The sequence below is a fragment of the Glycine max genome, chromosome 20, assembly GCF_000004515.6.
Source record: "Glycine max cultivar Williams 82 chromosome 20, Glycine_max_v4.0, whole genome shotgun sequence".
NCBI classification, from domain to species: Eukaryota; Viridiplantae; Streptophyta; class Magnoliopsida; order Fabales; family Fabaceae; genus Glycine; species Glycine max.
The window spans coordinates 31071015-31093409 of NC_038256.2; the positions used below are offsets into that span (position 1 = coordinate 31071015).

General features: G+C 34.3%; 2 protein-coding genes and 1 pseudogene across 3 annotated transcripts; 1 reads left to right on the forward strand and 2 right to left on the reverse strand.

Annotated features, from left to right (window-relative positions):
• Positions 1-9561: 9561 nt before the first annotated feature.
• On the forward strand, positions 9562-11817 carry AMT1.1 (ammonium transporter AMT1.1). The gene has a single exon (XM_003555686.5). The coding sequence runs from the start codon at positions 9934-9936 to the stop codon at positions 11434-11436; it is 1503 nt and encodes a 500-aa protein (XP_003555734.1). The 5' UTR covers positions 9562-9933; the 3' UTR covers positions 11437-11817.
• A 1975-nt stretch (positions 11818-13792) lies between these two features.
• LOC121174266 (WAT1-related protein At3g28050-like) lies at positions 13793-14459 on the reverse strand (annotated as a pseudogene).
• Positions 14460-14485: 26 nt separating this feature from the next.
• SWEET52 (sugar efflux transporter SWEET52) lies at positions 14486-18891 on the reverse strand. Of its 2 annotated transcripts, XR_005890232.1 has the most exons (5): positions 16368-18891; positions 15987-16197; positions 15626-15787; positions 14773-14942; positions 14486-14664 (listed from the first exon to the last, which is right to left on the reverse strand). XR_005890232.1 is itself a non-coding variant. In XM_041013164.1 (4 exons), exons 1-4 carry the CDS (start codon positions 16439-16441, stop codon positions 14847-14849), a joined length of 543 nt encoding a protein of 180 aa, XP_040869098.1. In that variant the 5' UTR covers positions 16442-18891; the 3' UTR covers positions 14486-14846. The 2 variants fall into 2 exon arrangements, 1 of the variants encoding a protein (XP_040869098.1); XM_041013164.1 differs by having other exon boundaries at positions 14486-14942.
• Positions 18892-22395: the final 3504 nt, after the last annotated feature.

Sequence of the window (22395 nt, forward strand, 5' to 3'; positions counted from 1 at the left end):
CTAAAGTCCTCACTGAGCTACGGGATCTTCGAGCTTATGTCGGCGATCGCTTCGATGCCATGGACTCCTGTATCATGCGTCTTGAATACAACATGAGCTTCATCCGGCGTTGCTTTGATCCCCCTGTGGATTCTTAGACATTTCTAGTATTTTATGTTCTTACTTTTCTAGATATTTTACTTTTCCTGCCTTGTATTTGGCTTTTAGTTATTTCGCATTTTGGTTGGTTTATGCTTCGGATATTTAGCATTTGGTTGGTTTATGCTTTGCTTTGATATTTAGTTTTTGTTTAGCAATTGATGATTAGTTTTTTTTTTATTTGATTGTGATGCTTGCTCTAGCTATTTTTTTCTAGTTTTTTATATTATCTCCAGCCTTTTTGGCTTTTTGATGTTGCCAAAGAGGGAGAGAAATTAAAGGGTAGATCTTATTTAAAACGAGGCCATAAATTGCAACTTTAAGGGGGAGTAAGGGTAAGTGCACGTATTGCAAATTGTATATTGGTTATTTTGTTTTCATATTGTTGTCATCATCAAAAAGGGGGAGATTGTAAGTGCATATGCTGTATGAAGATTTTGATGATGCCGAAAGATTAAAGCTATTCAAACGTTGATTCAAGTCAAGATTAGGAAATCAAGAGAAACGATTTACAAATAGTCCTTTATATGTTAAAAGAATCTCTTAAAGAGGTTGCAAAGGTTTGGACTTAAAAGTTAAGCTTTCAAATATCTTATTAAGTTTTAAGTAAATATTTCATTTTTGAAAAATATGTTTTTCTCTCTAGTAATTGATTACCAGAGGCTGTAATCAATTACTAGAAGCAAAAATGGTTTTAACAACTTTTAGAAAAGTTTGAATTTGAAATTTAAAAAGTTGTAATCGATTATCAGTCATGAAAAGTTTTGAATCGATTACCAGTCATGAAAAGTTTTGAAATTCAAATTGAAGAGTCATAACTCCTCAAAATAACTGTGTAATCGATTACCACATACCTGTAATTGATTACCAGTGAGGAAATTTCAAAAATAACTCTGAAAAGTCACAACTCTTCACAAGTTTTTTGAAAGGTCACCAAAGGCCTATAAATATGTGACTTGTATTCAAAATTCTTCAGAGTTTTTCAGAACATTCATTGTCCTATCCTCTCACAAGAAAACCTTTGGTGAAACACTTGCAAAATCATTAAGGATTCTTATAAGTTCTTCAAGTTGTATCATTCTTCTTTAAAAGAGAGAAAAACAATCTCCTGTACTTCAAAGCAATCAATTGTTAATCCAGAGACAATGGGCCTCTTGATTTGTAAAGTTCTCTGAACACAAGGGAAGGGTATCCCTGGGTAAGTTAGTGGAAATCTCAAGTAGATTACTTGAGGACTGGATGTAAGCACAGGGTCTGGCTGAACTAGTATAAAACTGAGTTTGCAATTCTCTATTCCCTAAACTCTTTTACTTTGTTGCAGTTTAATTTTACTTTGCATATTTAAAGAAGAATCAAGTAAATTGTTCATTACTTCTTTTCTGCATATTAAGTCTGCATATTCCTTTTAAAGAGAGAATTAAAATTTGTTAGGAAAAATTTTTTAAACTTAATTCACCCCCACCCCCCCCCCCCCCCCCCCTCTTAAGTTATTGAGGCCATTTGTTTAACACCGAGCCACGCCAAACACCCCACCAGTCGCCCCTCCTCCAGTCATCTTTCATTCTCCCACCGGCTAGCCTTCTCTTCCTTCGTCCCAACCAGAGAAACTCATTCTGATGATGCAAAGCCTCCACCATGGCTAGTACCTGGTCATTTAGAGCCTTCACCAGCTCTCCAGCATTCCCTTCAGCTGCCACTGATTACGCTAGAGACCTTCTTAGAGCAGGTCGCTTGGCCAGGGGTCCAGCTTCTCTCTATTGGAGGGGGGGGGCTGACACCTCTGGCGCTAGAGATGATGCTGAGGGTAGTGACATAGATGCCAGTGCTGATGATGATTATGTTGCATACATCCCTGCCGCCCTGGGAGCTTGGGATCCTTGGCCTACTCAAGACTAAGGCTCATTCTTGATCAGGACTTTTATTTATTTTTCCTTATTTATTTTATTTTAATTTTTATCTTTATTTTATTTTCTTGCATTTATGGCAGTTTAATTTCAGTTATTTAATAGTTTTAATTTAGTTTGATGCATGATAGATACTTAGGTAATTATTGATTGGTTGCAACATGTTTGGTTGAATCGACCGCATGAGTGAGATAAATTGCGTAAGAATGTGTCATTGTGAGTAATAGGGTGTGAATTAAATGCGCATGAGTGAAGTGGCTAGCATGTCTAATAGGAAATCATGGAATGATGAACTGAATGCTTCATAGTATCGGGTGAGTTGTGTGAACCTTAACTATGATAGAATGACTAATTTTAATTTCCCAATTTTGTGTGATTCTTGAACTGTTGGAATGCGTACATGATGTGAAGATGATCAAGGCCCTGTTGTTTATTTAATTTCAGCTACTTAGCCAAATAGCTACCCTATCACTAGTGAATGAATGAATCCCTTGCACCATGTTGAGCCTAATGTGAATGAAATTATTGTTGAAACCTGAGCTGAATGCAAATGATGTTATGTATACCCTATCTTAGGTTATAGGAGAGCACTCATGGATCAAGACAAGTTTGTCCCAAATTTGGTGGATTGTCTTGGGTAAATTTTTGTTGTAGGGACATTAATAACAGCACACAGCTAATGTGAGTTGTAATATGTAGTAAATTGCTCCAGTATTACTGATTAACTATGCATAAAAAGAGAAAGAGAGAAACTTTTATTCATTTTGAGAAATAGGAGCTGGAAGCAACTATGTGCCAAATAAATTATGTGTGTTGTTAAGTGTAGCAAAACAATAAGGTTGGGGCTGTGGAAAATGGTTTATGGTTTGTCAAGAAAATGAGGAATGGGTGAATGCTCTCATAAAACCTAAGCTTGGAATCCGAGAAAAACCATGATTTCTTTGTTAGCTCGGCCACATTACAAGCTTAATAAAGACCTTAGTGGTCCACATTGTGTATGTATGATTGCATTGAATGAGATGATGTGAAAAGTTGGGAATTTTACTTTCAGTTGTTGTGATTGAAACACTCATAACCAAGACACTTGTGTGCTTGAGGGAAACACCATCCTTGTGAGGAATGAAGCATGGTTGATCCCCATTGATGCTTGTCATACTTGCTAACCTATTTTATCTCCAAGGGCATTATTGCATGCCTCTATCATGATATTTTGATAAGGGTGAACTTGAGAGTTGGCAATCGAAGTTGTTGAAATGTTATCCAATTATCTCATGTATTGTGGTTGGTACATTCTGAACATTGTCATTAATCTAACTTAGTGTAGTTAGTTTACTTTTGCTTGAGGACAAGCAAAGCCTTAAATTTGGGGGAGTTTGATAACTGTTGTGCATAAGTATACTTTATAATTGAATTATAGAAAAGGTGTCAAATTTTCCCTCTTTTATTGCTTCTTTTTGTGTAAATCGTTAGGAATTTGACACCATCTGAATTTTGTCTAGTAGGTGCTTAAACTGGCAAAGTTATATTGTTTTGGTGGTGTATTTGTTGTAGAAACACAAAATAAAGCTTGGAAGAGAAGTTGAAGATTTGGAGACTCTCACTCAACGCACCATATGTGCTAGCGTGACGCAGTCGCTTAGCGGACAACACTCACTTAGCGCAAAGAAGCCACATGGAGAGCTTGATGTCATGTGAAGGCACACTTAGCGCGAGTCGTGCCCTTAGCGCGTGACCACTTACTCCTCGCTCAACATAGAGAAGTAGCGCTTAGCGCGAGGTCGCGAAAAATAACAGCACAAAGCTGCGTTTTAAAGAAGGGGAAAATGGGGAACATATGAAAGGAGTTCTTCACAAAATTATTTTGCTTCCCACAGAGAGCACAGGCTATGGATCATGCAAGAAGAAGGAGAATCAATCATTAGGAGCCATTTCGTCCCTTCATCTCTATTCTTCTCCATTTCTTCACTCCTCTTCACCCTTTTTGCAATTGTAAGCCTTTCATTGCTAAATCACCCATTATTGGGAGTTTAGCAACCAAACACTCTTGATGTAGTGACTCTTACTATATATTTAAGATTATTTCAATTTCATTGCTTCTTTTTTGTGCTTAATTTCATGTTTGTGGTTTGATCACCCATATTCATGTTATGTTTTAGGGTTTAGGCATTGGAAAATGTTCATCTCTTAAGAACTGGAGAAAGGCATCTAAATAATTAATCTCTAGGGGTAGAATGGTATTATTTAGCTTGTTGTATGCATCTCCATCAATAATGCAATTCTACTAGTTTATCTATAAGGGATTATGAGAGGAATTAAGTAAATTAGGCTCTTTCATGTGAGGAATCATGGCTAAAGTATATAAGTAGATGTGAATGGTAATTAAAATAAGATTAAATAGAGAAAAATCATTAACGTTGCATCAAGAGTAGTTTCAGTAAGCTAAGCCCTAACATATCTATATTCTGCATCAACCATCTATTTAAATCCTCAGGTTTCCAATCCTCCAGCAAATGGCTGACAAAGGTTGTAACTAGTGATATAGCTGGTCTAGCTGTGGCTAGGTGTGAAGTCTAGTGGGCTTGCTGGCAGGTTGTTGAAATCCAATGGTTTGTTGGTCCAATAGTGGTTGATTGTGTTAATGAAATCATATCTTGAAGGGTGAGGACTGAAGTAGCCTAAGGTTGGGGTGAACTAGTATAAAATCATTGTACACCATCTTCTTTCTCTTTTTCTCTCTCAGCATTGATTTTTGTATTGTGATATGTTAATTGTTTTCATAAGTCTTTTAAGTCAAGTTAACACTTTTATAAATGAACTTAGAACTAAATCCTTTCAACATAGTATTTCCAATCAAACACATCTTTTGAAATAAAGCTCTAAACTACCAAAACCTTTTTCCATAACTGTTTGGATTTTTGTTATGAGCTTAGAACAATTCTTCATTCTAAACTATCTCTTCTTGAACTTATATTAGAAAGGAATTAAAATTTGTGAAAAACACAATTCAACCTCTCATTCTTGGGGTATTTTTGTCACTTTAATTGGTATTGGAACTTAACTCTCAGGGCTAAGCACACTTTGCAACGTGAAAGAAAGATCTTGGAAGAAGTGATGGTTGAACATGCTCCAACAATATTTATACCTGAAGGTGCTTCAACCAATAGGTTTCTTGGCTTTGATTGATTGAAAAGATTTCTACTACTAGAAAGAAAGAATGTCGTTGTTTCTGGAATCTCAAGATGTTGATCTGTAGGACATTATAGAGATTGGTCCCTACAAACCAACAAAAAAATTGTCCATTTTTAGTCTTTCATTTATTTTTATTTTTAAAAACTAATCCTTGTTTTTTCCATTTTTAGTTCCTTATATATTTTATATTGGTACCAATTTTGAGTAATAAAAATAAATGAGGGGTTAAAAATAGACAACAAATTTAGAGGGACTAAAATATTGACAGACAATTAATAAAATACTAATCGTTGTAAAAATATAGGAACTAAATATCGAAGCCCCATTCGGGATAGTTTCTCATTTTTAGTTTTGAAATTTTAAAAAATCAAAATCAGTTTTGAGTTTTGATTTATTCCTTCTTTCTAGTTTTTAAAAAGATGTTACAAATTAAAGATAAATAAAATTAGTCAATCTTTTTATCTTATCTCACTCTACTATGAAATAATGACAACCGTGATGGTGGTGGTGATAATAGTGATGCTAGTGGAATGGTGGTGGTGGTAGTGACAACAATGATGAGAGAGGAATAGTGGCGGCAGCGATGGTGGTGGTGGTGGTGGATGGGGATGGTGACGGTAGTAACGGTGGAATTCTTATGCTTGTCGGTTCGACCATGACCAGGTTACCTATCATATTAATCATGCATTGAACCTGGTGCAACCTAGTACTATCCGATCAGGTTTGCAGTTAAACTGATGACCCACTAACCTAAGTCGGGTCACATCCAAGGGGAGGATTGTGGATAAATTAAGATTGGGTATAAAATTTTAATTTTTTCTAATAAAGAACATGTCATGTAAGTCAATTAGTGACCTATTGGTTCGATCATTGACACAAACTGAATGCCTTATCTTGGTCAATCATTGGTTTGATTATTGAAATTATGGGTGGTGGTGGGATGGAATAGTGACAATGACAATGATAACGACGATGGAGGCGACAGAATGATGGTGGTAGCAGAGATAAAATGGTGGTGGTGTCAACGACAACAACAGTGGGGTGAAATAATGGTAGCAGCGGTGACAACGACGATAGAGGCAATGAAATGGTGGTGGCAACTGTGGAAGCAATATCTTCCAAGGTTATTTTGATAATGCCAAAGAATCAAGAGTTAAGCAAATTCCAAAGATTCAAGATTCAAAGAACAATCAAGTTTCAAAGATTCAAGATTCAAAGAACAATCAAGTTTCAAAGAATCAAGATTCAAGAATAATCAAGATTCAAGAACAATCAAGATCAAGATTCAAGATTCAAGAATCAAGAGAAGACTCAATCAAGATAAGTACTAAAAAAGTTTTTTTCAAAAACATTGAGTAGCACAAGAAGTTTTCACAAAATCATTACCAAAGAGTTTTACTCTTTGGTAATCGATTACCAGAAGGTAGTAATCGATTACCAGTGTTTTAAAACGTTAAGATTTCAAATTTCAAGAGTTACAACTTATGTTTAAATATTTTCAAATTATTTTAAACTTGTGTAATCGATTACACAATACTTGTAATCAATTACCAGAGCCTCTAAACGTTTTAATTTTCAAAATTCAAAATGAAGAGTCACATCTGTTGATGTGTAATCAATTACACCTTAATGGTAATCGATTACCAGTGACTGATTTCGAAAAATAAATTTCCAAAAGTCACAATTCTTCAAATGACTTGTTTCTGAAGATTTTTTCAAAAGTCATAACTTTTTTAAGTAACTAGTTTTAAAGAAATTTCCAAGAGTCACAAACTTTGACTTGAGTCATCAAGAGATTATGAATATGTGACCATGGCATGAATTTGTATTATCATAAATCATCTATCTTTCAATCTTTTTTCAACATCATCTCTCAACATCTTTCAATCAATCTTTCAATATCTTTCTACAAAAATTTCTGATTCATTTCTCTTCATCTTTCAAAAAGTTTTTTATCAACACTTTCTCTTCCAAGAAAAGTTCTTTGTTCAAAAACTTGTGCTATTCATCTTTTTCATTCTCTTCTCCCTTTGCCAAAAGAATAGAAGGACTAACCGCCTTAATTCTTTTGTGTCTCTCTTCTCCCTTACAAAAGATTCAAAGGACTAACCGCCTGAGAATTCTTTTGATTCTTTCCTCCCCCTTAAGAAAAAGATTTCAAAGAACTGACCGCCTGAGATATCTTTTGTTTCCCCTTACAAAGATTCAAAGGACTAGTCGCCTGAGAATTCTTTGTCCCAACACATTGGAGGGTACATCCTTTGTGGTACAAGTAGAGGGTACATCTACTTGAGGATTGTTATACTGAGAACAAGAGAGGGTACATCTCTTTTGGATCAATTCAAGTGGAGGGTACATCCACTTGGTTTTTCAAAGAGAACAAGGGAGGGTACATCCCTTGTGGATCTTTGGCTTATAAAGGTTTTTACAAGGTTGAAAGAAATCTCAAGACTTTGCAGGTTGCTTGGGGACTGGATGTAGGCACAGTTTGTAGCCGAACCAGTATAAATCTTGTGTTTGTCTTCTTCTTCCCTACACTCTTTAATTTCCGCTATGTACTTTTAATTTCCGCTTTTACTTTTGGTTAAATTTCTGTTCTTGTTCCTTACTTTCTTAACTTAGTAGTAAAAGTCTAATTAAATCTAGTAACATTAAGAAGGATAAGTTTTTTAATTAGTCAAGGCAAATTAATAATTAGTTCAACCCTCATCCCCTTCTTAATTATTTCATGGTCACTTGATCCAACAGCAACAATGGTGATGGTGACGATGACAGTGGTGTCGTGACAGTGGAAGCAAAGTGCAATGGTGGTGGTGGAAGTAATGGTTAAATAGTAACGACGATGATGGTCGTGACAATAGTGTGATAATGGTAGTGGTAGAGGTGGCAACAATAAGGTGTGGTGGTGATATAATTAGAATGTATTTTTTAAAACTAAAAACAAATTAAAAAAATTTTGATTTTAATAATAGATGTAAAACTATTTTGAAATTGAATTAAAATTAATACAACTTCTTCAGCATGTTTTATTTTAAAAATTATATTCGAATCTACGCTTCAAAGGTTTCATGAAACTTTTTCCTGTTTTGTTTAAGTTTTGATTTTAGACATCAATAATCAATAATTTGTTACAACTGTCACATAAAAAAAAATATTAAGTTATCATAATAAATTAATAATTTTCAATAGAACGAGATCAAGATGTCATATTTGCATCAGGTTAGCAGTGCCCGTACGGCCATAGCTCCAAAACAAAAGATTCAAACCAGAAAATAATATTATAAAATTACGTCTCCCATCCCAAATCTCTTCATTGTTTTATTAGATTGAAAACACAAATACAAAAGAGCAACAGAATGGTACTTAGCTTATATAATTTATTATTTTAATAAATATTACTAATAAATAATAAAATGTATGTTGAAAAAATATGTTACCACTATTTTTTAATTTGTTCTTCATTATAAAACTTAGAAATTTTATTTATATTAACAAAGATATACTACTTAAAAAAAAATAATCAAACTAGGAACTTGGAAGTAAACATTAGAAATAAGCGAATGAACTTAACTTTTATATTTGTATAATCATTACTTTCAGTTCTTATACTTAAAAATTACTTGTTTTAATCTATGTACATGTAGGAACCAAAATGTGTTCAACATTGTATGTATATGAATTAAAATGAGTAATTTCTCATAAGAATTAAAATGTATAAATTGTGCAGCTATAAACTCTAAAAAATGGGACTACACCTCAAAGAGAGATATTTCCCTCATTATTGTTATAAATAACATTTGATATAGTTTTTTAAATAATTAGAAGAAAAAACAAAAATTAAACAAGAGATATTGTCCTCTCATTAAAGGTATAGAAAAATTGGAGTGATTAAGCACAAGGAATAGAGGGGGGAAACAAGAAAAAATATGGTAAATAACTATTATTCTAGCGTGTTTGCTGTCCAAAATAAATGTTCATTTTAAATAATTAAAATTTATAATCAATAAATACTTATAACTATAAAAATATACTATAATTAAAAGTCTTAATAAATAAATATTTTTAACATATAAATTATATTTGAAATTTATGATATATAATTTGTTTTGTGATATAATGTTGATTTTAGTTATTGATAATTTAAGTTAGAACGGAAGATATTGAAAATTATAGATTGAAAGAGATAAAAAAAAAAAGTTAAGAAGATAAAATTATAAAGATATTCTAAATAAAAGTCTTTTAAAATAGTGTTCCCGTTAAAGAATAAATTTAAAAATATTCTTATCAAAATATCTATTTTAGTTTATATAGAGAGAGGAACGTAATTAAAGTAGAATAAGTAGAAGATTAATTCAATGTATAGATATAATAATTACAAAAAAAAAAAAAAAACAAATACTTATAGAATAGAGTGGGTAAAAAGTTAAAGAAAAATTAAAGAAACCGTGATTCCAACTTTTATATTCCACGAATGTGAACCTTTGAAAAGTCCACTTTCTTTCTCTCTCTCTCCTCCCCCACTTCGATAGCGCACACAATTTGACTTCCATAGTCCCCACTTTCTCAGTTTCTCTATATATACACACTTCACAGTTCACACTACCCTAATTAAACACCGCGCCCAACCCTTTTCCTCTCCCTTCTCCCACCTCAAACGCCGTCGTTTCGACCACCTTCTTCGGTCGCGGCACAACCAATAACCATGTCGCTGCCAGATTGTCCCGCCGTCCAACTTGCCCAACTCCTGGGCCCAAATACCACAAACGCTGCCGCCGCCGCCTCCTTCATCTGCGACCGGTTCACCGCCGTGGACAACAAGTTCGTCGACACGGCCTTCGCGGTCGACAACACTTACCTCCTCTTCTCCGCCTACCTCGTCTTCTCGATGCAGCTCGGCTTCGCCATGCTCTGCGCCGGCTCCGTCCGCGCCAAGAACACCATGAACATCATGCTCACCAACGTCCTCGACGCCGCCGCCGGCGGCCTCTTCTACTACCTCTTCGGCTTCGCCTTCGCCTTCGGCTCCCCCTCCAACGGCTTCATTGGCAAACACTTCTTCGGCCTCAAGGAACTCCCCTCCCAAAGCTTCGACTACAGCAACTTTCTCTATCAATGGGCCTTCGCCATCGCCGCCGCCGGCATCACCAGCGGCTCCATCGCCGAACGCACACAGTTCGTGGCCTATCTCATCTACTCCTCCTTCCTCACCGGCTTCGTCTACCCCGTCGTCTCCCACTGGTTCTGGTCCGCAGACGGCTGGGCTTCTGCCATTTCCCCCGGAGACCGGCTATTTTCCACCGGCGTGATAGACTTCGCCGGCTCCGGCGTAGTCCACATGGTTGGTGGAGTAGCCGGCTTCTGGGGCGCACTGATAGAAGGCCCGAGAATCGGACGCTTCGACCACGCGGGACGCGCCGTTGCCCTCAGAGGCCACAGCGCGTCCTTAGTAGTCCTGGGGACCTTCATGCTTTGGTTCGGTTGGTACGGATTTAACCCTGGTTCATTTAATAAAATCCTAGTTTCCTACGGTAACTCAGGAACTTACTACGGTCAATGGAGCGCGGTTGGGAGAACCGCGGTCACCACTACCCTTGCAGGGTCAACTGCTGCGTTGACCACTCTCTTCGGGAAACGGATGATATCCGGTCATTGGAACGTGACCGATGTCTGCAACGGGCTGTTAGGCGGCTTCGCCGCCATAACAGCCGGCTGCTCCGTCGTTGAGCCATGGGCAGCCATCGTGTGTGGTTTTGTCGCTTCAGTGGTTCTGATAGCGTGCAACAAATTAGCAGAGAAGGTTAAGTTCGATGATCCTTTGGAAGCGGCGCAGTTACACGGTGGGTGTGGCGCGTGGGGGGTGATATTCACGGCGCTGTTCGCGAAAAAGGAGTATGTGAGCCAGGTTTATGGGGAGGGGAGGGCGCACGGGTTGTTCATGAGGGGTGGAGGGAAGTTGCTGGCGGCGCACGTGATTCAGATTTTGGTTATTGTTGGGTGGGTGAGTGCGACCATGGGACCCTTGTTTTGGGGGTTGAATAAATTGAAATTGTTGAGGATTTCTTCCGAGGATGAGCTTGCGGGGATGGATCTTACCCGTCATGGAGGATTTGCTTATGCTTATGAGGATGATGAGTCGCACAAGCATGGGATTCAGCTGAGGAAGGTTGGGCCCAACGCGTCGTCCACACCCACCACTGATGAATGATTACGATCACGATTAATTCGGCCCCGACAGTATTATCTTCAATTGAAATTACGTGTGACTTAGAAGAAGAAAAAAAGATGATGATGATTTTGTTTGTAATTTATTTTATTTGTTTTGGGTTTTTTTTTTAATTTTGTAGATTTTTCTTTTTATGATGGGTAAGTAGGGATTTTAATTTGTAATTGTTATTGGCCGTATATTGGTAGATGCTGGAAATTGAAGATTCTGCTGGAAGATGCGAACGTTTCTGAAAATGATAGATGGCTGTGGAAAATGAAAATATTTTATTTGTGGGATTTAATTTTCGTAGTTTTCGCCAAAAAAGAAGGAAGAGTCGTATATAGTAGAAATTTTAATTTGAGACTTTGATGTTGAACTCTGTAATTTTCCTTATGGCTAATCAATATCTACTGGTCAATAATTTGTGCATACGCACGGTTCACTCATTAACCAAACTTCAAAGGTTGATGTTCATGTGAATTTGAAACCCGTGCATACGTATGAGTCCCTTGATTTAGGGATTTCAAAGGTTAGTGTTTATGCGAATTTAAAACATGTGCATACGCATAGATCACTCGAATAAGAAAACTTGATGTTCATGCAAAACAATTGTTTTAGAAGACAAAATTAACAGACTATATTAAGATGAATCTTATAAGGCTCAAACATAATAAACAAAATAAATGTTTAAAATTAAAAGGGATAAAAAGTAAAAAGAAAGTGTAATTAAATTGAGAATTGAAATTTCAAATAAGTCAAATAACTTTTTTTTTATAAATATATGACAACATGTCAATTATAATATAAATTACTCCATATTTACATTTGTCAGGTCACATAACAATTGTTAATTTACATTTAAACACTTGAATTTCAAACATCTCAACAATGACCACACTATTTCCTCTAATTACGTGCAATAAGAGAAAAATTATCAATTTCAAATTCATGTTCATGTTCTATTAACTGCATTGTCTTAACAACTTAAATTTAAAAGAATGCAAAAGAATAGGTCTCACCACCATTCCTATGGGATTTTTCTCATTGTCATTCACTTCACCACCAAAAAAAATTCACGTGAAAAATGAGAAGAACACTAATGTCTTAAAATCCCGTGAAAAAACATGAAACAAACAATAATAACTAAATAATAATGATAACACATAATAATAATATAATTAATTAATCAATTAATTAAATACAAAAAGAGAAAGTAAAGAAATTTTCTATTTTTCATTGCACTACCAACGTGATTTGTCTCCTGTGTGAATCTCAGCATTAAAGTTGATAGAGTATTTTCAATTACAATAAATAAGGAATTCAGAGTATAATTTTTTTTCACCCATAAATATAAAGATAAATAACTAAAATACACAGAAAATCAGAAATATATTATGTAAATAAAAATGCAGGAAGCAATCAGCAAGATAAAAATAGAAACATTATTAATTAACTGAAAAAGAAAAAGGTGACTAACCCTTTATTCTTTTTATATAAAAATTTTCAAACCCCACTAAAAAAAGAAAAACTACTTGACATATCCTATTTTATACATCCAGTCTACCAAAACATGAGTTTTCAATTTAATTGTAACTCATTAAGTATCGTAATCAAGTGACACAAACACCCTCTTGATGATTTCATTTTCATCCGGAAAAGGGAAAACTACATTGCAATATGAAACTCTCTTTCACTCTCACAGATCAAACTAACTTATATATGATCAATACAACATATATTGTAAAATAGCAATTATACATAATATTTTGTTTATTTCTTATTTCGCTGATCTTACTACTACACCCTTCATCCACAATTTCTGTAATTTGGCCAAAGGTGACGCACGGTAGACAACAAGTTATCAAACCTGCATTATTGATAATTACGAATTAATCATTGAATCATGTAAGAAATCAATTTTAATTTTTTATTGAATTGTATCGTACTAATTATGTAGCAAAAAAAATGTACAACTTAGGAGCGAGAGATGATGTTTCTATTTCGTCAATGTCTCGGAGCTACATATATTATATTATATCGATCATATAAATAGATATAGATATAGATATAGATTTTACATGTCTTGGGGTCTTCTCCATGATAGAGAAAAGAATATATATAAACAACAATAGGATATTGTAAAGTGGCTAGAAAAATGGCCCATTCTTATTCTCTGACATTGAGCCAAATAGATATTAAATAATGCATTGTGAATGTGAAATGCAGGAAAAATAGCATGTCTGATAAAATTCTTACTTTCTTTCCCACCCATTATTTTTTATTGATCAAACTATAAGTTGGTTGTGTGTTTCAAGCTGTTTATTTGTTATTATCTTGTTAGAAAATTAGACTAAGGTTTCAAATCAATCGAACTATGACTAATTTTTTTTATTAATGCAATCTGTTTTCAAAATATTACATGAGACATTTATATTGAAGCTAGAGAAATTAAATGATTGCTATGATTTTATTCCTCCATTCTCTTGTTCTCCAAAAGAGGGACAACGGCGAGTATGATTCCGAGTCATCATAGACTTCACACTCTTCCTTTGCTTGCTCTTGGCTTTTCCCCCAAATAACAGCATAAAAACCAATAACCGCTATGGCTGCTCCAAGCACACTGTACATAAACAAAACCATAGTTACATAATTGTATTCCTTCTAAGATTAAAATATTTTTAAGTTGCATTCACACACATGCAAACAAAAGGTCCCCCTTTCATAATTGTAGTCCTTAGACTAAAGTATTTTTTAAATTGCATTCATTCACACGAAAACAAAATGCTCTCATTAATAAAATCATAAGTCCATAAGTGGACACACCTCCAATTTTTCTTATGATTGAGACATGAAAGAAACGTATACCTTCCAAGATAGATAGAGCCACCAAGAAAGCCAATTCCCATGATGACTGCAAAGATGATTCCAATTGCCTTAAACATTGCAACATAAAGAGGGCCCTTCTTGCTCATGACCCATATATGAACAATAATTCGAAGGGATACACCAAAAATTGCCTACATTCAGAAGCAGATCAAGTTAAGCGAAATTCAGAGCAAGAATAGAAGACTCATGCTGATATAGGAAATAGTATCACTATTTATTCTCACTTGCAATGCAATAGCTATCAAATTCACATCAAATCCTAATCTCAAAGCTTTTGGATCCGTTACCGAAATCAATCAAGGTGGGATAGATAGAAAAAAGAAGTGACAACCTTATTGTCTCCTGCATTAAAAACAAAAAAAAAAAGAAGCAAGTGAAACAATGGAACAATTTTGAAACATAAAGAAATTAGTTAATTGCTAGTAATTTTAATTTTAAAAAAAATATCACCTTTGAAATCTTACATATGTTGGTAGCATCTATTATATCTTACTGTATATGTTGTATATGTTCTCGTATAAGGCTTAGAGATACCCGAGACGCAAAGCAACAAAGATCTTTATGGATTCCATCAGCCATCCTCTAACATGAAAGAAACCGTGCAGAACCAATATATCCAACTAAAACATGGAAGAATGTGCAGAACCTATATATCAAAATGAATAAAGAAGAAGAAGAAAAATATAGCAGCAATACAAATAAATCAATGATATAAACAGTGTTTGAGTAGATGACATAAACTATACAGGAATGAGAACCGAATGAGGATCAATCCATATACAGAATCTACACATACAAATCTAAAAGCTATAATTGTTTGAAGGGTGCAGTGAGAATCCTTGCTCTTTAACTAAGGCAAAAATTTCACAGCATCATTCGACCTTGTTTTCAAACTTAAAGACTAATTTAAGCACCTACAAACACAAACCAAATCACACATCAATTTTTTGTCGGATAAGAGGTAAATTATATATCTAAGTTTAAATTTGTGTGTAAACTTATGGGTATTAATTACTATCTATCTATAAATTCAATTGTATAAATATTATCAGCAATGCTATGTAGCACGAAAGTTTTATGCACAAACATTATAAGAAAACAAAAGCTGAAATGTGATTGGTTGAGTTTAGATGAACAATTTTGTAATCAAATCCTTTGACGCAAATTAACGGTGGTGAGCAGTGGTAAAACATTTCGTGCTAGAACGAATTTGTCCTGATAAACATTTTCCAAATATTATATAGTGAGATATAATGGAACTTTGAAAATTAATGATAGCAAGCTAAGATTTAGTGAAACTTACCATGGCAGAGAGAGGTGAGAAATACATAACAATGTTTAAGCCTGCTCCCATAACACCAACAACACCACCATGAGCTTCTCTTTGCAATGCTAATTGAGTAGTAACTACTGCTACTGCCGAAATTGCCACATCCAAAATCACAGCCAAAATGAGAGTTCTACCCTGAAATCCGATTCAAATTAATCTATCACCACTTAACAATAAACTGGATTTTGTAAGGTGAATTAATTAAAAATTGGCTTATATAGTTATAATATAATTAATTCATTAATATAGTACATATTGATTTTCTCTGCTAATAAAACTAAGAATATTAATAATTAACATTTGTTGTTAAAAAAAATAAATATATACTACATACCCTTATCCCTTTTGGAGCATATATGAGAAATAGAATAACATAGATTGTCTCCACCACAATGCCAAAGCCATCGACAGTAGCCACGAGGTACTCTCTAGCCTTTATGATTCCATAGTAAGTCCATAAGGAGCAATTAAGCAATGTGCAAATGTAAGGAAGGCTTGAGAAATCTTCCGTAGATCCGTGCTTCTTTATTTTCCAAAACATAGGTCTGCATCGTTTTGTTTAATTTATGTATCATCCAGTAGCAATAAATATGAGATATATTATAATCTAGAATGCAAATTAAGCAATGAAAAGTGAACTCTGCAATATTAGTTGATAGATTATTTACTAATAAACAAAAATTTGTATTTTGAATATTTGTTTATTATCACCTACATGATGTGCTGGCGCTTCCAAATGATAGAATAAGCGTGGAAGTTTCTAGTGGGGTCGAACCAGAGATAGAACATGTATTTGAAGACAGGGATAAATCATGTTCTTCCATCAATAATCAATGCTAAAGCAACCTAAAAGAAGAAGAAAAAACATACACACATACAAAAAAGTCTACAGTATCATTGTATTAGCTCATATGAAGAAGGAAAGAAACTAATAATTTGAATTAGTCTATTTTTCTTATAGTAAAAGCAAGGTAAATGAGTATACCAAAAAAAAAAAAACATGATAATAGCACAAAACAATTTTTTAATTTGGAAAAAAATAGAAAATATATTGGAATATGGACAAAATTTAAATACACTAAAAGTATTATTCTGTGATCAGAATTAGAGTTTTACTTCACTAATCTAATCGGTGTGTTGACATTTATTACGAACCTATATTACCCAAATTATCCAGGTAAAACTGTAATTTAGATTAAAAAATAATATTGATGGGTCATCAACTACATGTGAAAAGCCATTATTACGGATCCAATGGCTGCTATTGAAAAATGTTCAACCATTCGATCTTATATTATATGGATTTATATGGCCCAAAACTCTGTTTTCATAATATAATTTTAATTTTATCATACAAAGTGTCAGTAAGTCCCAACATTCAATTTTGTGAGACATGTCACAATAGAAATTTTCACAAACACTTCATATGCACAATTTTTCATATCAAACAACATAACAATCATATATATCAAACGTTACCATTGCGTCATTTACTGCCCGTGCCTGTGAAAAGAACACTGCTGCTATTATTGATTCCTCTCACCACAAAAAACAACATAGATTTATAAAGTCAGCAACACAATAAATAAAAACATCAATAAACCTTGTTATTAGAATCACAAAAGTTAAAATGAAAAGAAAAAAAAAAGATGGATGATAATCACCACATACCTACAACTTCTCAGTTTTGCACGAAAGAGGAAAACTTGAAAACATCAGAGGTAGAAAGTGTCAGTAAGTCCCAACATTTAATTTTGTGAGACATGTCACAATAGAAATTTTCACAAACACTTCATATGCACAATTTTTCATATCAAACAACATAACAATCATATATATCAAACGTTACTGTTGCGTCATTTACTGCCCGTGTCTGTGAAAAGAACACTGCTGCTATTGTTGATTCCTCTCCCCACAAAAAAACAACATAAAGTTATAAAGTCAGCAACACAATAAATAAAAACATCAATAAACCTTGTTATTAGAATCACAAAAGTTAAAATGAAAAGAAAAAAAAATGGATGATAATCACCACATACCTACAACTTCTCGGTTTTGCACGAAAGAGGAAAACTTGAAAACATCAGAGGTAGAAAGAACATAGATTGAAGAAGAGGAACATTACCATCTTTTGCGAAGGTTGTGAGGGGCGAGTGGGAGAGAAATAGAAGTGTGAAGATGGAGACCCATTTCATATTCTCTCTATCTTCTCTCACTCTCTCAGATACATGCAAGGTTCTTTGTTTGTGAGGAGCACACAAAAATGGTAAAAAATAATTTAAAAAAAATGAAAATCCCTAAACATTAAACACAAAAAAAGAGCAAACCCATCCATTTCTGAAACGAAACCTGATTTGTAGGCAAGGAAAAATCCTTTTTTCCCTTCAAAATAAAGAGGCAAAAAAGCAAGATCCATGTCCAACACATGCAAACACATAAACAACTTACAAATTACAACACCAGAGAAACACAAACAAAAAACCCAAAAGAAACGGTTAAAACTTCTGAAAACAAAAAAGGAAAAAATGAGATGAAATGGCTAAAGAGAGAAATAAAACCAAATTCTAAAACTTCTTCAGAACACAGAGAAAAAGAAAGTAGAAACGTCCACGGAGAGAGTGAGAAAGAGAAAGTGAGTTTAGATGGAAAGATAAAATAATTTTAGGGAAAAAAAGGTGTACATGCGTCAGAAAATGCTCAGGCTTTGTGTAAAGAAAAGATGAAGAGAGAGGAAACATCTCAACGAGGCAAAAAAAAAAAAGGCAACACAACAGGCAGGTGGCACCAAACAAACCAACAGGTGGAGGGGCATAAATGACCAAAAAATAAAAAAAAATTGGATAGCTGTCAAACTCTTAGCTATGGGTATTTTGACCAAAAAACCAAAAAATTGGATAGTTGTCAAGCTCTCAGCCATAGGTATTTTAGTATTTTCCACATACTTCAATTTTAGTATATAGATATTGATATACTAAAACTGAAGTATGTGGAATATATTAAAATGCCCATGGCTGAGGCTGTGACATGTGTCCCGTTCCAGTTAACAGAATTGGAATTTTGAAAATTTTGTAGGATTGACGCGTGTAGTTTTTTTTCCTATACGTTGCCCTTTCTCCTTCTTCACTCCATCATTTTTTTGTTGCCTTCGCCACATGTCGCTTCCTAATTGGCGGATTTAACGGCTCATTTAATTCTGCTTAATACTGAAAACTGTGTGTATCTTCTCCATTACTCTTTCTTCTCTCTGATCGAGGTCGTACCCGAATCAAATAAACATGAAAATGCAGTAACTAGGAAGTGATCCTAGGTCGTTTCCCAACGAGCAGTGACAAACCAAATGTTCATAATATACTTGCAGTAATAGTAACGATTGGGGGGGCGGTTTGTTTGTTTTGTGATTAAAGAGCAGAACAAGTAAACTGGAATATGAAACTACTAATATTAAAAACGGGTTGTTTCCTCTGATTCAGAAGTCATTCTCTTATCTGGGTTATGGAGAATTCGTCTCTAACAGTCAACCACTTAATCCAACACTATTTCAATTTACTAAGCGAAAATCAACTTAGGGTTTTCAATACGTGATTAAGCACCACATACACCAGTTAGCCCTTCGTCCATTAAGCATGAACGCAAGTTAGGCTCAGAGGCAATTAATCGAACACGAAGCGTGCACTGATTAATATTCACGAATTTGGGATAACTGGTGAAGGGAAAACTGCCAGGAAACCACATTACAAGCCAAACCTCAAAGAGAGTTGGGCTTCGTCCTCAAAAGGAAACAACACCAGAAAATCTAGCCTTCCATGGATTCAAACAGAAAACGCAAATGAAACATGAAGCAGAAACGTAAATGAACAGAAATGTAAATGAAACAGAAACGTAAATGAGAGTAGAAGAAGAAGCAAGAACGAAATTGTAATTAGAAGCAGAAAACGTAAAATTGCATTACGTGAATAGTAGCATCAAAGCAAAAAACATAAAACCCTAAAACAAAAGCTCTGAATAATGAATAGCATAACAGAATAGCCTTCCACGAATCCCAAGGCTGCTATTTAAAAAGAGTCACTCAATGTCACTGGGCCCTATTACAATACTCTGGCCCAAAACGAAATAAACACTGAACAACATAAAATAAAATTGCGAAATTTCCTAATTAGAAATTAACTAAGGTAAGCGCTGCTTTGTTTGCCCTCTTCAAGTCCATAACCAAAATCCGGATTAAGCTCAATGTTTCATTAAATCCTGAAATTAGATTAAAAACATCAAATTAGCTAAATGAGCCCAAATAATAAAACTGTCTGATTAATTGACAATTAAGACCAATCAGTAATTAAAATGGTGCAAAAAAGGTTTAGAAAATAGAAGAAAATGATGGCACATCACTCTCTCCTGAGTTTTTTTTTTTGTTGCCTTCGCCACATGTCGCTTCCTAATTGGCAGATTTAACGACTCATTTAATTCCGCTTAATACTCGAAACTGTGCGTGTCTTCTCCATTACTCTTTCTTCTCTCTCCTGAGTTTTCTCCATTATTGCGTTTTCTCCCTCAATTTTCTCTTTCTCTATCTTTCTCTTCTGAATCTTCTTCTCTTTTCCTTTTATTCTTTTTGTTTCTTCCTTCATGCAGGCGATTCCGGCTCCATGCCCGCAAGGTATTTCCTTCTTTTTTTCTTTTTTTTTCTTTCACGACAGCTTCATATCTAATTTTTTTTAACCTTCCTTTTCTCTGCCAGTATTTTCCGCTATGGCCGAAGAATTTATGAATGGCTTTGTTCATCAAAACGGCATCGCTGTCATAACCCACAATCCCCTAAAGGTATTTTCTTTTTCTTCTGAATCTTCTTCTCTTTTCCTTTTATTCTTTTTGTTTCTTCCATCATGCAGGCGATTCCGGCTCCACGCCCGCAAGTTGCTGAGGACGAGTTTTTACCGCAACACATTCACCTCAAGTATTTCCTTCTTTTTTTTTTCTTTTTTTTCTTTCACAACAACTTCGTATCTAATTTTTTTTAACCTTCCTTTTCTCTGCAAGTATTTTCCGCTATGGCCGAAGAATTTGTGAATGGCTTTGTTCATCAAAATGGCATCACTGTCATAACCCACAATCCCCCCAAAGGTATTTTCTTTTTCTTCTGAATCTTCTTTTCTTTTCCTTTTATTCTTTTTGTTTCTTCCTTCATGCAGGCGATTCCGACTCCATGCCCGCAAGTTGCTGAGGACGAGTTTTTACCGCAACACATTCACCTCAGGTATTTCCTTCTTTTTTTTCTTTCACGACAGCTTCGTATCTAATTTTTTTTAACCTTCCTTTTCTCTGCGAGTATTTTTCGCTATGGCCGAAGAATTTGTGAATGGCTTTGTTCATCAAAACGGCATCGCTGTCATAACCCATAATCCCCCCAAAGGTATTTTCTTCTTTCTTTTTCTTTTTCTTTCACTGCAGCTTGGTATCCAATGTTTTTTTTTTTGTTTTTTTTTTGTGTTGTTGATTTGTTGTTTAAATAAGAAAATCTTCCCATATTGCATATGGGAGGAGAATATCTGTTAATTTCAGACAAGTTCTCACAAGTTTCCCTGATTGTCAGGTTATAATTACAACATATGATTTCTCTGTTTTCAAATACAGGTGATGGGGAGAAAAAGACCAAAATTTGGATAATATTGGCTGTTGTGGTGGGGCTGATCTGCCTTGGAATCCATATATTTCTGGTATGGAGGTTTAAGAGAAAACCTAAAGGTAATATATTTATTTTCCTAAGTATTTTTTCTTATCGCTTTGATGAATGAATGACAAGGTGTTACACACTGTTTTTTAATATTGACTTCTATATACTCTCTCTTCCTTTCTATTTGCCAGCAATTTCATCAGCTTTTGGTTATAACAACAATATCGAAACTTGCTTTTCATCGTGGCATGAAACTTTCTTTTCATCGAATAGCCGCAAAGGAAAGGAGACACGTGACATGAACGATGAACCACACACACACCGCGTTCTCCTATTGCCATTGGGTCGGTGGTCAACTTTTCATTCTTACTCTAAGGAATATTGCATCTTCCTATTATAGTTATGCTACTAACAAAATATGGATCCCTTTACACCTTAGTTATAATAACATTTTTTACAGAATAAAAATACTCTAAAAAGTGTATTATTTAATATATTAACAACATAAATATTTTTTATTTATATTCTTTAAATCTTAGTAAATATTTTAAGGACACTTAAAATATTTAGTTATTTTTATTGTGTACAAAAACTACCTTAAAACAATAATATAGCTTACTTATAGTGTGTTTAGATAACACTCAGAGTTGATTAGGAAAAAAAAACACTAGAATCAATTTTATTTCACAAAATCAAGCCGATATCATGAAAAAGTACAAATAATTATTTGTTATTTGGCGCAGACTAAAATAAATTTCTTTGTAATTGATGGTGAAATAAACATAACTGAATATCAAGGAGCAGTGAAGTGTACAATATGATTTTTGATTTTTCTGTAAGGACTGCGACTATGTGAGAAGATAACTTAAAAAAGAAGACAATTTCTCCTTAAATTACTAAGGCCAAATTCAGATAAGTTTATTAACAAATACTTACAAGAAAATAAAAATGAAATTAATTAAAAGGGTAAGCAAATTAAACTCTTTTCATAAGTTAAAATTTATTTATACACCTCAAACTTTTTAGACACTTTCTTATTTAAACTTCTCATTGAGGTACATAAGTTAAATTATAAGAG

What these genes read in the sequence shown, in the direction of transcription:
- AMT1.1 (XM_003555686.5), top strand. Translation starts at nt 9,934, where the DNA reads ATGTCGCTGCCAGATTGTCCCGCCGTCCAACTTGCCCAACTCCTGGGC.
- SWEET52 (XM_041013164.1), bottom strand. Translation starts at nt 16,441, where the DNA reads ATGTTCTATCTCTGGTTCGACCCCACTAGAAACTTCCACGCTTATTCT. An exon ending in ATGCTCCAAAAGGGATAAGG is followed by an intron (nt 15,788 to 15,986) that starts GTATGTAGTATA and finishes ATCGGATTTCAG; the next exon opens with GGTAGAACTCTCATTTTGGC. An exon ending in TCTCACCTCTCTCTGCCATG is followed by an intron (nt 14,943 to 15,625) that starts GTAAGTTTCACT and finishes TCCATGTTTTAG; the next exon opens with TTGGATATATTGGTTCTGCA.